At 43.5% G+C, this 15789-nt stretch overlaps 1 protein-coding gene and 1 long non-coding RNA gene across 7 annotated transcripts in view; both read left to right on the forward strand.

Moving 5' to 3' along the window:
• Positions 1 to 8374, forward strand: part of RUBCN (rubicon autophagy regulator) — an 89763-nt gene extending 81389 nt beyond the window's left edge. For all 6 annotated transcript variants that reach the window (XM_067466118.1, XM_060767292.2, XM_067466120.1 and 3 more), the window contains 5 exons: positions 162 to 400; positions 813 to 874; positions 2150 to 2303; positions 5168 to 5258; positions 7913 to 8374. In XM_067466118.1, the coding sequence (XP_067322219.1) occupies positions 162 to 400; positions 813 to 874; positions 2150 to 2303; positions 5168 to 5258; positions 7913 to 8076 (710 nt within the window). In that variant the 3' untranslated portion in view covers positions 8077 to 8374. The remainder of the gene's footprint in view (positions 1 to 161; positions 401 to 812; positions 875 to 2149; positions 2304 to 5167; positions 5259 to 7912) is intronic.
• Positions 8375 to 8387: 13 nt separating this feature from the next.
• On the forward strand, positions 8388 to 14864 carry LOC137096530 (uncharacterized). Its single transcript, XR_010909532.1, has 2 exons — positions 8388 to 12273; positions 12413 to 14864. It is a non-coding gene; the product is annotated as an uncharacterized lncRNA (long non-coding RNA).
• Positions 14865 to 15789: the final 925 nt, after the last annotated feature.

Here is a 15789-nt window from a genome sequence, read left to right on the forward strand (position 1 = left end):
AGCTTGTGTATTGGGAAAATATATATTTTTCTGTATATATCCTTTCATATGTCTATGAGACTGGGTTCTGAAACAGCTGCCTTTGGCATCATCGCTCTGTGTTTGGGCTAAATGTGCTGTTTTTGTTCTCCTGCCTCTCTTTCTCCTCTTGGGGCCCTCAGATTACATCAAGCGCATGCGCTACTGCGAGTACCTTGGCAAATACTTCTGCCAGTGCTGCCACGAGAACGCCCAGATGGTCATCCCCAGCCGCATCCTGCGCAAGTGGGACTTCAGCAAGTATTACGTCAGCAATTTCTCCAAAGACCTTCTCACCAAAATCTGGAACGATCCCCTCTTCAACGTGCAGGACATCAACCCTGGCCTCTACCGCAAGGTCAAGCCGCTCAACCAAGTCCGGGTAAGGCAGTGCATGTCCATTAACAAGAAGCAGGGAAAGGGTAGCCCACTAGGGCAGCCCCAGACCCTCCAGGCCCCAAACTACCTCAAGGACACATCAAATGCATTTGGAGGAAATTTGAAGCCATATCATTTGAACCTCCAGATTTATCCTTGAACTTTTGGAGTGATCCATTTAGATCAGGCACAGGACAACTTGGGCCTTCCAGGTGTTTTGGATTTCAACTCCCACAATTCCTAACAACATTGTGGAAGTTGAAGTCCAAAACACCTGGAGGGACCAAGTTTGATCTGTTGAGGGTTCAGAGTCTGTGTGTGACTTGTTGCCCCCCCATGCTGCCCCTCTTCTGAAATGATAAATTGGTGGAAATAAAATTCTGACCTGAACGTTTTGTTTCCTTGTTTTTTTCCAGATGCTGCGAATCCAACTGTACCACATGAAGAATATGTTCAAGACCTGCCGCCTCGCTAAAACGTAATTACCGTGTGAATATTGACATAATTGTTTGGATCTAGTACTGACGGCAGGTAGTCAGCACAGGGCATGTTGGACAGGTTAGAAGCAGCAGTGAGTTATCTGGAGCGTTTCACCCAAGTTGTAACGCTCATCCCAAAGCTTTCGAGACCATGCCATTGTAGCAGGAGATCCCTTCCTGTCCTGTCCCATGAGGTATCTTCCAACTCTGTGATACTATGATTCTCTCCTGATGTTTTACCTGCATCTATAGCAGGCATGGTAGAGATTTGACCTCACTACCTCTGAGAATGCCTGCCATAGATGCAGGCGAGACTACAGGAGAGAATACTTCTAGAATATGGCCATACAGCCCGAAAAACCTACAACAACCCAGTGATTCTCGCCATGAAAGCCTTCGACAACACAATGTTATCTCTTCCATAGGAGGCTTTTCTTTATAGCAAAATAATATGGTTGCACTATTTACAAGAACAAGGTTTCCATGACACAAATAAAGTTCGAGTTTCACACTGAGCTTCACACATGAGGCCTTCTCATACTGAGGCTCACCTCACACAGAGGCTTCTCTCATAGAATCATAGAATCAAAGAGTTGGAAGAGACCTCCTGGGCCATCCAGTCCAACCCCATTCTGCCAAGAAGCAGGAATATTGCATTCAAATCACCCCTGACAGATGGCCATCCAGCCTCTGTTTAAACGCTTCCAAAGAAGGAGCCTCCACCACACTCCGGGGCAGAGAGTTCCACTGCTGAACGGCTCTCACAGTCAGGAAGTTCTTCCTCATGTTCAGATGGAATCTCCTTTCTTGTAGTTTGAAGCCATTTTTCCACATCCTAGTCTCCAGGGAAGCAGAAAACAAGCTTGCTCCCTCCTCCCTGTGGCTTCCTCTCACATATTTATACATGGCTATCATATCTCCTCTCAGCCTTCTCCTCTTCAGGCTAAACATGCCCAGTTCCTTAAGCCGCTCCTCATAGGGCTTGTTCTCCAGACCCTTGATCATTTTAGCTGCCCTCCTCTGGACACATTCCAGCTTGTCAATATCTCACAGACTAAGGCCTTCTTCAAACTGAGGCCTTCTCACAGACTGAAAACTTTCTCCCACTGAGGCAAACTAAAACTGAGGTGTACTAAGCTACAGGCACAGCTATTTATATTAAACTGCAGCTTTTTCTGAGTCGTTGCGTCCATTTAACCCTTTCGCATTTTTGTAATTAAAAATATCTAGTTAATTTTTAATATTTCTGACATTATGCTGGTTGCTTTGTGCAGGCTTCTGGATGCCTTTGATGCTGTGCCAGGCCACTTGACAGAAGACCTTCACCTCTATTCCTTAAATGACTTGGGGGCCACCAAGAAAGGGGAGCTGCTTCCCCGCCTCTCGGAGCTCCTCAGGGCGGGTTCCCTGCACGTCGAGAAATGCATGGTGGGTAATCTCACTCCTCACTGTTCCTCATTTGTTTGCTCTTCATTTCACCTCTGGATGGTTTTAAATGTAAAATTTAAAATGTGAAGAAAGTTTGGGTTCTTAAAAGCACTTGGCGTGTGTATACATACGTAGGTATGTATGTTTGAAACGAAGAAATGCATGCACGCAGAGGTGCCTGGACTTGGCTTTTCCTAGGGTAGCTATACATTACAGAATTCATGCAATTTGTGTCAGGATTTGGAAATTACATGACATTTTCTAAACGACAGCAGAGTTAATACCTCTGGTATAACCACCTATAAAAGGGTTAAGTCCTGTCGTGGAGATAGGGTGGGTCATAAATAAAGTATTATTATTAATATTATTATTTTACTGACACAAAAACACAGTATGTCACAGCAAACGAGGTATATACTGTATGCTGGATTTCGTATCACAAAATCACAAGTCAAACACTTTCCAAATGTCTAGGACTGTCTTGTTGTTGTTAGAAACACAACAAGATTAGTACACAGCAAACAAGATCACTCTGCTGGCTTTTGAATTGGATCACATGTTGGACACTTCCCAAGTGTCTAGGACTGTGCGATGTATCGGCGAATAATGTGTGCAGATCCCAGTAAGGTGGCTTTTGCAGCTGACAGGTGGTAATTTTGTCAGCGCCGATTGTGTTTAAGTGCAGGCCAAGGTCTTTAGGCACTGCACCCAGTTTGCCGACCACCCCTGGGACCACCCCGACTGGCTTGTGTCAAAGTCTTTGCAGTTCGATCTTTAAGTCCTCATATCAGTTTGGCTATTATTATTATTTGAAACACAACAAGATGAGTCCACAGCAAACAAAATCACCCTGCTGTGTGTTGTATTGGATCACACGTCGGACACTTCCCAAGTGTCTAGGACTGTGTGATGTATCGGCGAATAATGTGTGCAGATCCCAGTAAGGTGGCTTTTGCAGCTGACAGGTGGTAATTTTGTCTGCGCCGATTGTGTTTAAGTGCAGGCCAAGGTCTTTAGGCACTGCACCCAGTGTGCCGATCACCTCTGGGACCACCTTGACTGGCTTGTGCCAGAGTCTTTGCACTTCGATCTTTAAATCCTCATATCATGTCAGCTTTTCCAGTTGTTTCTCTGCAATCCTTCTGTCACCTGGGATTGCAACATCGACGATCCATTCTTTGTTTTTTAACATGATTGTGAGGTCAGGAGTATTGTGCTCCAGAACTCTCTCTGTCTGAATTCGGAAGTCCCAGAGGAGTTTGGCGTGTTCATTCTCTGTAACTTTTTCCGGCTTGTGATTCCACCAGTTCTTTGTTGTAGGCAGATGGTATTTGTGGTACAAGTTCTAATGAATCATCTGAGCAATGGTGTTGTGCCTCTGCTTGTAGTCTGTGCGCGATCTTCTTGCAGCAGCTCAGGATGTGCTCTATTGTTCCATCTGCTTCCTTGCAGAATCTACACTTGAGATCTGTCGCTGACTTTTCAATTCTGGCCTTGATGGCATTGGTTTGAATGGCTTGTTCTTGGGTTGCCAGAATCAGGCCCTCCTTTGTATACTTTTTCAGAGTTCCATTTGTGAGCCACAGCCATGTTTTTTCTTTGTCAGTTTGTCTCTCGATTTTTCGCAGGAACTGTCCATGGAGAGCCTTCTTTTGCCAGTTTTGTCTTCTGCTCTGGATTGTGTTTTTATGATATTCCCTCTTTATCTTTTGTACTTGAAGCAGTTTACTACTCTTGACTTCCCTCAATGTTGGTTCTTGACTGCCTTTCCTATAATCTGCCAGGGCATGTTCCTCTTCTTTTATTATTATTTTTATGCCACTGTAATTAGGCTGTGGTGGTTAATACAACTAGAGTAATATACAGGTTACAGTTATACTGAAAAAGTTTGATGAGGAACGGATGGTGCTTTGAAGAGTGTTGGAGAATTACTGTTGTGAGTAGAAGCTGTAAAATTTGTACATTTTGTAAACATTTTGTATACAGCTGCAACAAAGGAGAAAGAAAAGCCTTTCTACTCATTTGGGAAAGAACAAAAAAATTGTGTGTTTTGTTGTTTTGAGTAGGAGACCACGACAACTGGGTTTTTTAATACCTGGTTCCTTAACCAGAAATAATAGAGTCCCTTTCGCAAGGTAATGAGTGTTATGACTGCATAGAACTCCTGGCAGTTTTACATTACTATAACAGCCCTGGCTCAATGCTGTGGAATTCTGGGAATTGTAGTTTGTGAAGTCACTGGCACTCTTTGGCAGAGAAGGCTGAAGAACTTGCAAAATGACAATTCCCATGATTCCAAAGGAAAATATAATAATATTTATTATTATTAGTGTGTGAAATGATATAATATTAGTGTGTGAAATGAGATTGATTACCTCCCTGTTGGCTCAGTTCGAAAAGAGTTTTGCCCATATGGTACCTTTTTCATCAAGGAAGGCCAAACACACCCCATCATATATAATAGTCCAGACACGGACAAACTTGGGCCTTCCAGGTATTTTGGACTTCAACTCCCACAATTTCTAACAGCCTACCGGCTGTTAGGAATTGTGGGAGTTGAAGTCCAAAACACCTGGAAGGCCCAAGTTTGCCCATGCCTGAATTGTGGGAGTTGAAGTCGTTGCCATTCCCTGTTTTTTGGTGGACCAATGTAGTGTTCTCAGACTCTTTAGAAGTGAAGTGCAGTTGGGATTGCAGCTCCAGGTGTCCTTTTTGTCAAAGTTGTAAGGGATTCCCAGGACTATCCAGCCAGGCAGACACAATTAAAGCCCTCCCAACATGTGGACATCCAGCCTCTGTTTAGAATTATAAAGAGAAGGAGACTGTTGCTGTTTTCCATTTATTATTTTTTCTTCCCCTTCCAGCTGTGTCAAGCGAAGGGCTTCATCTGTGAGTTCTGCCAGAACGAGGACATCATCTTCCCCTTTGAGCTGAATAAGTGCAGAACTTGTGAAGGTAGGTAGCCAAGCAAACAGCCATGTTCACCAAGGGTTTGGTGCCTTGGATCTGGAAGTAATAATACTCCCAGTCTGAAATCTGGGGAAGGGGATCTGTGTTACATTTGGGCCACTCCTGCTCTGAAAATGTGACTATACTGCACGCAAATGTCATGGCTTGTTCCAGAAAGTACTACCACTCATTGTTATGTTATGTTATGTTATTTTACTGTGTATAATTTTGCTTTATCGTCTTTGCACTCATATGTTGCATGTATTTTACTGTGTTGTTATTGTGTTTTGGTTTTACTTTATTGTAATATGCTGTTGGGCTTGGCCTCATGTAAGCCGCCCCGAGTCCCCATTGGGGAAATCATGGTGGGGTATTAAATAAAGTTTATTACTACTACTACTACTACTACTACTATACTATGAAATGTGGATGTAAAGCCCCAGTACCTTTCCCTAGGTTTTTCTTGAATTGATCTTTAATATTGTGTTCTCCAGTGTTCAGGAGAACATGAAAAATTAGGCAATTTCTCTTTGTCCTCCAGCTCAAATAACTAGTTTATAGTATTGTCTGGGGGAAAGAAAGAGAAGGAAGAGAGAGAAAATAACTACCGTACATACTCGAGTATAAGCCGACCCGAATATAAGCCGAGGCATCTAATTTTACCACAGAAAACTAGGAAAACGTATTGACTCGAGTATAAGCCGAGAGTGGGAAATGCAGCAGCTACGGGTAAATTTCAAAATAGATATAGATACCAATAACTATACATTAATTGAGGCATCAGTAGGTTAAATGTTTTTGAATATTTACATAAAATTGTAAGATAAGGCTAATTGTGATTAAACCATTATTCCAACCTTCTTCAATGTAAACGTGCTTACGTATCCTTCCAATAATAGTTATAAAGAGAGTAAAATAATACATTTAGTAATAATAATAATAATAATAATAGTAATAATAGAGTAAAATAATGGAAATGTAATAACAGTAATAAATAGAGTAAAATAATAAATGTGTAATAATAGAATAAAATAAAAATGTAATAGAAATAATAATACTAGGATAAAATAATGTAAATGTAATAATAATAATAATAGAGTAAAATAATTTAAATGTAATAATAACAGTAATAGAGTAAAATAATAAATATAATAATAATAGAGTAAAGTAATAAATGTAATAAAAATAGAATAAAAAATAAATGTGTAATAATAATAATAGAATAAAATAAAAATGTAATAGAAATAATAATACTAAGATTAAATAATGTAATAATAATAATAATAACAACAACAGAGTAAAATAATAAATAACATTGACTTGAGTTTAAGTCGAGGGGGTTATAGTAAAAAAAAAAGGGCTGAAAAACTCTGATTATACTCGAGTACATACAGTAATGATCAGTAATATCCTAGCCCCCTAGGAAGAGCCTGATATTCAGAGACAAACCCCAGACACTTGGACCTAATGTACATGTGTGCTGTTATGTAAATGTAATAAAATTATAATAATTGTTATTATTATTACCATTATAAAAACAAACAGGTAAATTCTCTGGTGAGAGGTTGAAGTGGATCCCCACCAGCATTAAAACCAACTTTAGGACATACATATCTTTTACTCTCAAATTTGTAATTCCCTTTCTCTTCTCGGGGTAGACTTTCCCCTTCTTAAATGGAAATTATGCAAGGACTCTAACCCAGATCCATAACAGTATAACTATGTCTCGGGTTTTGCAGTCTAATCAACTCTGCTTTCAACAATTAACACTCACCATAGTTAATTTTTTTTTCTAATGTGGGCAGTGAAGACATTAAATTTTCTTCCAGCTTTTCAGTAGCTTTTATTTATCTGTTAATTTGTACTGTCCTTCGTTTTGTTTCTACTGTTTCATTTTTCTTTCTTTTATTTTGTTATTATTTATTTTATTATTTCATCTTGTCCATTTGGCCTGCACATCCTGTTTGATTTTATTTTGTGTGAATTTGCTTTATTAGTTTACTTTGCTATTGCAATTATCTTCTGATGTAATTCTGTATTCTGTATTTTATGTGAGTGCCCTTATGGGGATAAGGGCGGGGTAGAAATGTACGAAATAAAATAAAAATAAATAATTGTATTTTATTTTTGGACTTGGCCTCACGTTAGCCGCCTCGAGTCCCCATTGGGGAGATGGTGGCAGAGTATAAATAAATTATTATTATTATTATTATTATTATTATTATTATTATTTGAAACACAACAAGATGAGTCCACAGCAGACACTCTGCTGGCTGTTGCATTGGATCACACGTCGGACACTTCCCAAGTGTCTAGGACTGTGTGATGTATTGGCGAATAATGCGTGCAGATCCCAGTAATGTGGCCTTCTGCAGCTGGCAGATGGTAATCTTGTCAGTGCCTATTGTGTTTAAGTGCAGGCCAAGGTCTTTAGGCACTGCACCCAGTGTGCCGATCACCACTGGGACCAACTTGACTGGTTTGTGCCAGAGTCTTTGCAGTTGTTGTTGTTGTTGTTGTTGTTGTTGTTATTATTACTGCGATCATAAATCACCTTGAAGGCACTTATGCCAGAGGTGCTCAAAGGCATTATATAAATGTCTTTATACTTTAAATTTTTTTAAAATGTGGCCTCTCTGCTCTTCCTCTTTCCTTTTCAGAATGCAGAGCCTGTTACCACAAGACCTGCTTCCGGTCAGGGCCCTGCCCCAAGTGTGAACGACTCCAAGCGCGGAGAGAGCTGCTGGCCAAACAGAGCATGGAGGCCGACCTCTCGGATTACGAGGACGGACAGGAAGAGGATGCAGCGGGAGCGGCCACGTGACAGCCGACAAGGCTGGACTCTTGTTTCCAGACACTGAACTGACAGTGGATTGAAGAGGACTCTCCCACGGTGAACACACCGGTTGCGATGGAGGGACGTTTTGCACTTGACCAGGGAGATCTAGTATCCCTCTTCCATGTGAGATCCAGGGCAAGGTTTATGGACTCTTCTTGCCACTAACTTTGATGCACTACAAAGCCAAGCTTTGCTTTAAGGCAGGCATGGGCCACTTTTGGCCCTCTGGGTGTTTTGGACTTCAACTCCCACAATTCCTAACAGCCGGTAGGCTGTTAGGAATTGTGGGAGTTGAAGTCCAAAACACCCAGAGGGCCAAAAGTGGCCCATGGCTGCAAAGTTTAAGGGTACTCCTGCTGAAGTACCCAAACACACTCCAAAAGGGAAAAATGACCCACCCAAACCATTTTGCTCACAGGTCACTTTTATTTTATTTTTTTCTGTTTTGCCAAAAGCGCTGCCGATTCTTTTCCTACTGACCTTTGCTTATGCCTGAAGTCTATGTGGTGTGACATGGAAGCTGAAGGGCTATAAGAGTGTGTCCTGTTCCATTTGAACTACTTGCTTTCTAAAAACCAGGTAATGGAAGAAATCAGGTGTTACCTGGGACCGAAGTCAGGGATGGGAGTCCAGGAGGGTTGCAGACCATGTATCCGTATCATAACGTTCTCTGTCTTCCTCTCCCCTCACTTCTCTTCACTCTTCCACATTTGTCTTCCTCCACCAAATATGTCTGTTTAGCAAATGCAACCAGCTTTGACCCTATCTATCCAAGACGCTGCTTTTCATGGGAACCAGGTGGTTATGTTAGTGGCCATTCTGCTTAACCGCCATGGTCCTAATCTACCATCTATTCCAACATATTAGATGCCTTTTGAAGCCTGGGAAATGTTATGAAAAGTCAGGGGTCGTCTAGTACGCTGGGTATAAATTAAAATAATAAGTAAAAGGAAAAAAATAAAATCTCCCTTAGTGACACGGCCTGAGGAGGGAGGGAGGAGGAGGATGGTGGGAGGGCATGGGGAGGAGGAGTGGCAGGCCACATTGCCACAGAGACCGGCTGGGGGTGATGGACTGCTGGGCTTTCCCTGTGGCACCCACTGCTCTCTGTTCCTCCGCCTTCGCTGCTTACCTTCTCCGAAGGCTACTGGCCTTGCCTAGGACCAAGGAAGTGCCTTCGGTTGCTGACTCCCAGCAGCACTGGACGGTGGCGTGCCTTGGATGTGTTCCCAGAGGTATTCTGGGAGCTGTAGGAGTCAGGGAACTACTGACTCCTAGGATGTGCTCTGGGAGCACATCCAAGTCATGCACTGCTGGGAATCGTCTTCCAGAGTTCCAAGGAAGCACCTCCGGATGACTCCCAGCAGCACTGGGTGGTGGCATACATGGGATGTGCTCCCAAAGGCATTCTGGGAGCAGTAGTTCCCTGAGTCCTACTGCTCCCAGAATGCCTCTGGGAGTACATCCAAAGCACGCCGCCGTTCAGCGCTGCTGGGAGTTGTCTCCAGAGGCTGAAGGAAGCACCTCCGGATGACTCCCAGCAGCACTGGGTGGCGGCGTACCTGGGATGTGCTCCCAGAGGCATTCTGGGAGCAGTAGTTCCCTGACTCCTACTGCTCCCAGAATGCCTCTGGGAGCACATCCAAGGCACGCCGCTGTCCAGCGCTGCTGGGAGTCGTCTTCCGGAGGCCCAAGGAAGCACCTCTGGATGGCTCCCAGCAGCGCTGGGTGGCAGCATACCTGGGATGTGGCGGCATACCTGGGATGTGCTGGGTGGCGGCATACCTGGGATGTATTCTGGGAGTTGTAGTTCCCTGACTCCTGCTGCTCCCAGAATGCCTCTGGGAGCACATCCCAGGCATGCTGCCGTCCAGCGCTGCTGGGAGTCGCTTCCCTGGGCATCCGGAGAAAGCACCTCCGGATGATTCCCAGCAGTTCCCTGACTCCTGCTGCTCCCAGAATGCCTCTGGGAGCACATCCCAGGCACACTGCCGCTCAACGCTGCTGGGAGTTGTCTTCTGGAGGCGCTTCCCTGGGCATAAGGTGAGTCCAGTGGCTGTCGGAGGAGAACCTTGGAAGTAGAGTGGGTAGAGCAGCTGCAGGGACAGCCCAACAGGCAATCACCCCCAGCCAGTCTCCATGGAATGCAGTCGTCTTAAATGGCGAGTATCACCCTAACTCTGTATTTTGTGTTGAAAAGTTGGAGGGTCACCTTATACCCCCAGTCGCCTTGTATGCCGGAAAATACGGTATTCAGCAGTCATTACAGCCACCTTCCTCCAACCAAGTACCCTCCAAGTGTGCATACTATATATATAGCTTCCATAATTCGTAGCCAGAATGACCGAGGATAATGGAAGTGGTAGTTCATCATGTCAGGAGGATGCTGCTCAGGGTTCTTTTGTAAATCAGGAAGAAATTTGGGTATTCATGATCTTATTTCGATGCATCTATTTCCTGCAGAGGAATTGATGAGGGGCCGGGTTGAAATGGGTAGATATTCCACTTTTATTGTATGAGGACATTCCCTTTTCTCCGTTTCATGTTGGTAGCTCAAAGGTACAGGAAGTGGCAGTTTCTTAGTAGCCCATCTTAGAGTTGTTGGTATTGAGGAATTGTAGTTCATTTTGTCCTTGTGTTGTCGAAGGCTCGGAATCACTGGGTTCTTGTGAGTTTTCTGGGCTGGATGGCCATGTTCCGGAAGCATTCTCTCCTGAAGTTTTGGCCACATCTATGGCAGGCATCCTCAGAGGTTTCCTGCTATAGATGTGGCCGAAATGTCAGGAGAGAATGCTTCTGGAACATGGCCATACAGCCTGGAAAACTCACAGCAACCCTCATTTTGTCATTCTTTGAAGAGTTTGGTAGGAAGAGAGCTGAGAGGATGCTGAGGGTTTCCAAGGGAAGTAGTAGTCGTCTGCGTTGGTCTCAGCTTTCTGTGCGCACTGGATGCGACTTGGATTTCCTATAGATGAAGACTGATTGGCAGCGTGTTTATTTGGCCACAACCCAAAGTCCATTATATGGTTTCCCTCCCACTTTCTCTCTCTTAACACACCATCCTGGCATCTTTTGCCATAGTTCTACAATAATTTATTCTACTTCAAGCATTGAAATAGTCGATGCAGTACTTGGTCTTCCTCCTCCTGCAAAGGTTCATGGAGCAGCCATTCATCTCCTGATGTATTCTCATCTGATACTGATCCATGTTGTTGGCATATGGAAGAATAACATTCTCCAAGCTGTTGGGGAATGCATATAGTTTTTTTCTGTGCATTAACAAATCACCTTTCTGCCAAATGCCTAGAAATGGGCTGTGTGCCTTTAAGCTGCAGTGCGAAAAGAAAATAAAGCACTTGGGGTGATAAACCACACTAATATATGGAGCAAATTTCCATTCCCATGTACATCTTAGCATGAAGCTCATTCTCCTCCATGTCTGGAAACTAGGTATGTAGCACTTGCAATGCAGGCAGGCTTTCAAGAGCACTTAGAACCGTCCCATAGTATGTCTTTAAGAAAGGGTTTGTGGATGTGCGTGAGGGTCAGTGTGTAGTCTGAAGGTGGGCATTGAGTGCCATGTATGTCCTGACAGTGTGATTTGAGAACTGGAAAAGGTGGAAATACTGACACAGTTGGCTCAAGTGGTTGTCAGCAGAATCTCCTGACTTCTTGTAAGATCCCATTTATTATTTTTGCACCATTTTTTCAAAAATCGTATTGGGAAAACAGACTGAAATCCAGTTGGAAGTGAGATGCTCTTGGCGGGCATTTACTTATGCAAAAGTCACAAGGACAAGCTCTTAGGATTTGTGTTGGTAAAACCATTCTAAAGGGATCTTTTCCCAGCTTTATGTTTTTTGTGGTGTTTTAACTTCCTGAGTTTGCATTGTGCCAGAAAGCTGCCCTTTCTTGTTGCTTCGTCAACTTTGAAGTGGAAGAAGCTGGTGGTACCTTGTGGTTTGCAGTCACTTCAAGGACTATCTTCCACTACCCACTGGCTCGGGATTTGTATCTTTAAGGGGAGTGAATTATCAAGTATTTAATCTATTTAAAGGTTTTGCCAAGGCACTCAGACTCACTTCTGAGTTTGGAAGGGAAATGCTGAAATGATCGGTTTTGGAGGCTCAGGCTTTGTAGTGGTTTTGTGTTGTAAGCTGTTTGTGAGCAAGGAGGAAGTAGGCCAGTGGTTCTCAACCTGGGGTCCCCAGATGTTTTTGGCCTACGACTCCCAGAAATCCCAGCCAGTTTACCAGATGTTAAGATTTCTGGGAGTCCCCAACAACATCTGGGGACCCCAGGTTGAGAACCACTGAAGTAGGCCCTAAGACAGAATGGTGGACCAATACAAACAAGGAGTTGTGGACTTTGATGACTTTGTGGTCTCTTTGGAAAGACATGATAGAGAGAGAAATGGCAGAGAGACAGCTTAAGCTTGAGAGATGTCTCTAGTGTTTTGGAGCTGGACTATCTTAACAGCCTACACAATAAAGGGTCAATGGAGAGAGAACAAAGGGACCATTCACCTCATAAGCTGCCCTTCGTATACCTTGGTGATTCCTCCAAAAGTCTCTTCTCATTCCACAGAAGGAACAAAACATGTTGCTTGACAAATGTGTCTTCCAGTGAAAGGTCTATGGCAACATGGAGTCTTTGATCCCCATGGTCCAAGTCCTCCTTAATTCCTGTGAGAGCTTTGACTTTGATAACTGAAAGATAAAGACCATTCTCCTTCCCTTGTTCCCATATCCTGGCACAGTTGGCTCAAGCAGAATCTCCTGACTTCTTGTAAGATCCCATTTATTATTTTTGCACTATTTTTAAAAAAAATTGTATTGGGAGAGCAGACTGAAATCCAGTTGGAAGCAAGATACTCTTGGTGGGTATTTACTTATGCAAAAGTCACAAGGACAAACTCTTAGGGTTTATGTTGATAAAAGCATTCTAAAGGGATCTTTCCCCTACTTTATGTTTTTTGTGGTGTTTTAACTTCCTGAGTTTGCATTGTGCCAGAAAGCTGCCCTTTCTTGCTGCTTTGTCAACATGGAAGTGGAAGAAGCTGGTGGTACCTTGTGGTTTGCAGTCACTTCAAATACTGTCTTCCACTACCCTCTGACTCAGGATTTGTATCTTTAAGGGGAGTGAATTATCAAGTATTTAATCTATTTAAAGGTTTTGCCATGGCACTCAGACTTGCTTCTGAGTTTGGAAGGGAAATGCTGAAATAATAAGTTTTGGAGGCTCAGGCTTTGTAGTGGTTTTGTGTTGTAAGCTGTTGGTGAGCAAGGAGGAAGTAGGCCCTAAGACAGAAGGGTGGACCAATACAAACAAGGAGTTGGGGACTTTGGGGACTTTGTGGACTCTTTTTGGAAAGATTGATGATGGAGAAAGAAAGGGCAGAGAGGCAGCTTAAGCTTGAGAGGTCTCTCTATACCAGTGGTCCTCAACTTGGGAGTCCCCAGGTGTTTTGGCCTACAACTCCCAGAAATGCCAGCCAGTTTACCAGATGTTAGGACTTCTGGGAGTTGAAGGCCAAAAACATCTGGGGACCCCAGGTTGAGAACCCCACTGCTCTAGTGTTTTGGAGCTGGACAATCTGTCTAACTCAACCTACACAATACAGGGTCAATGGAGAGAGAACAAAGGGGACCATTCACCTCATAAGCTGCCCTTCCTGTACTTTTGCGATTCCTCCAAAAGTCTCTTCTCATTCTGCAGAAGGAACAAAACATGTTGCCTGACAAATGTGTCTTCCAGTGAAAGCTCTATGGCAATGTGGAGTTTTTGATCCCCGTGGCCCAAGTCCTCCCCAGTTCCTCTGAGAGAGAGAGCTTTAACTTTGATATCTTTGAAAGACAAAGCCCATTCTCCTTCCCTTGCACTCATATCCTACGAAAAAAAGGAACCCAGCATTATACGAGCTTTCCGCTGTATTGTTCTGTCTCCTTAGCACCCATTCCATTTTCGAGATGTTTCCTTCGTATTTATTTCAGGCCCAAACTATACCAGATGCTGATCATGTGTTTACACATGTTCAGTGTGGTGGTTTACATCTTAGGAGGCGAAAACAGCTTTAAGGCTCCATTTCCAGCATCCCGAAGCAGCTTTCCTTCCCAAAATAGTAGCAACTGACCCATCCTCCCACAGCCTGGTTCCTCCTGGATTTTTGGGACTCTGTTTGGGTTTGAGGACATTTGTTTAAAGATGTGGTTAGCATCACATGAGTTTTGGCCCTTGGCATCTCCTTGCTTGAGACTTCACACACTCCGATCTGCAAAGCAGGCCTTCTTTAACTGGCTCCCTCCAGTATGTGGCTTCTGAGATAGAATTTCTCCAAAAAAAGCTTGTGTTTTCCCAATTGTTTTGTTTTGTTTGTGAGCACTTTCGGCACTCGGGGCTATTTCTTGTTTGCTGGCAAAGCCTTCTGTTTAACAGTGGTCCCTGGGGTGGATGGACTTTAATAAGCAATTATTTCAGTTTCAGAACAGTGTTTTGTGTTACGCCATTCAGGATCCTTTCTGGAATGGCCAAAAAGCCCAATGTGCAGCAGAGGAGGTGGGGAAGCTAGACTTCCCATATCACTGATGAAGCTGCCGTTCGTTATATTTGCCATGGTTTTACAGAGTGATGCCACCTGTGACGTTGTAAAATGAATGGAAAAGCTCTTCCTAAAATAAAACCGCCAAAGTACTGTTGAAAAAGATTACCTATCTGCTGTTCCATTGCACAGCATAACAATGAAAGTACCGTCCATAATAAACTATATTAATAAACATGTTGTTCTTTTGCTGCTTTAGAAGACAGGAAAGCTTGGAGAAGACAGTTATGCTGGGGAAAATGGAAGGAAAAAGGAAGAGGGGCTGACCAAGGGAAAGATGGATGAATGGTATCCTTAAAGTGACTGGATTGACCTTGAAGGAGCTGGGGGTGGTGATAGCTGACAGGGAGCTCTGGCGTGGGCTGGTCCATGAGGTCACAAAGAGTCGGAAACAACTGAACAACAACACCATTTCAAAGCTCCCTGCTTGAGCGGTGATGGCACGATTGTCAGCATAGATGGAAACACCCTGTCCCTTCTGATTGTATGTGTAAATATTAAACATTGATGGAGTGAGCACGCTCTCCTAAGGCAGGCTGTTCTGTTTTCTCCATCTGGCTCTTTGGCCCAGGAACTCAACAAAAAAGCTCCTGTTTTGTAGCAGATTTCCCATGAAGCGGGTGAGGTGGTAGTCTTTTGTGATATTATAATTTTTTCCTCAGGAGAAAATTATTTAGTTGAAAAATGGAATAATATCTCAGAAGGCACGAGTGAGTTTGTGGTGGTGAAAGAGAGGAAGGAATCAGATTATTAAATCCAGTATTTTCCGACAAAGCATTTTTCCAATTCTAAGCTTCCAGAAATGTTTTTTAAAACAATCCTGTGGAACTGCAGAGGAAGTCTGTTTCTTAACTCTTCATTTGTGTGCTAATACGGGCCATTTACACATCATAACTACACAAAAATCTACACAAAGTGCAGCACAGGCACGGGCAAGCTTGGGCCTTCCAGGTGTTTTGGACTTCAACTCCCACCATTCCTAACAGCTTACCGGCTGTTAGGAATGGTGGGAGTTGAAGTCCAAAACATCTGGAGGGCCCAAGTTTGCCCATGCCTAGTGTAGATCTTGGGCTCCTCACCCTTTTAGAATATATTTCAGG

This window comes from Anolis sagrei, chromosome 3 (genome assembly GCF_037176765.1).
Source record: "Anolis sagrei isolate rAnoSag1 chromosome 3, rAnoSag1.mat, whole genome shotgun sequence".
Taxonomy (NCBI): Eukaryota; Metazoa; Chordata; class Lepidosauria; order Squamata; family Dactyloidae; genus Anolis; species Anolis sagrei.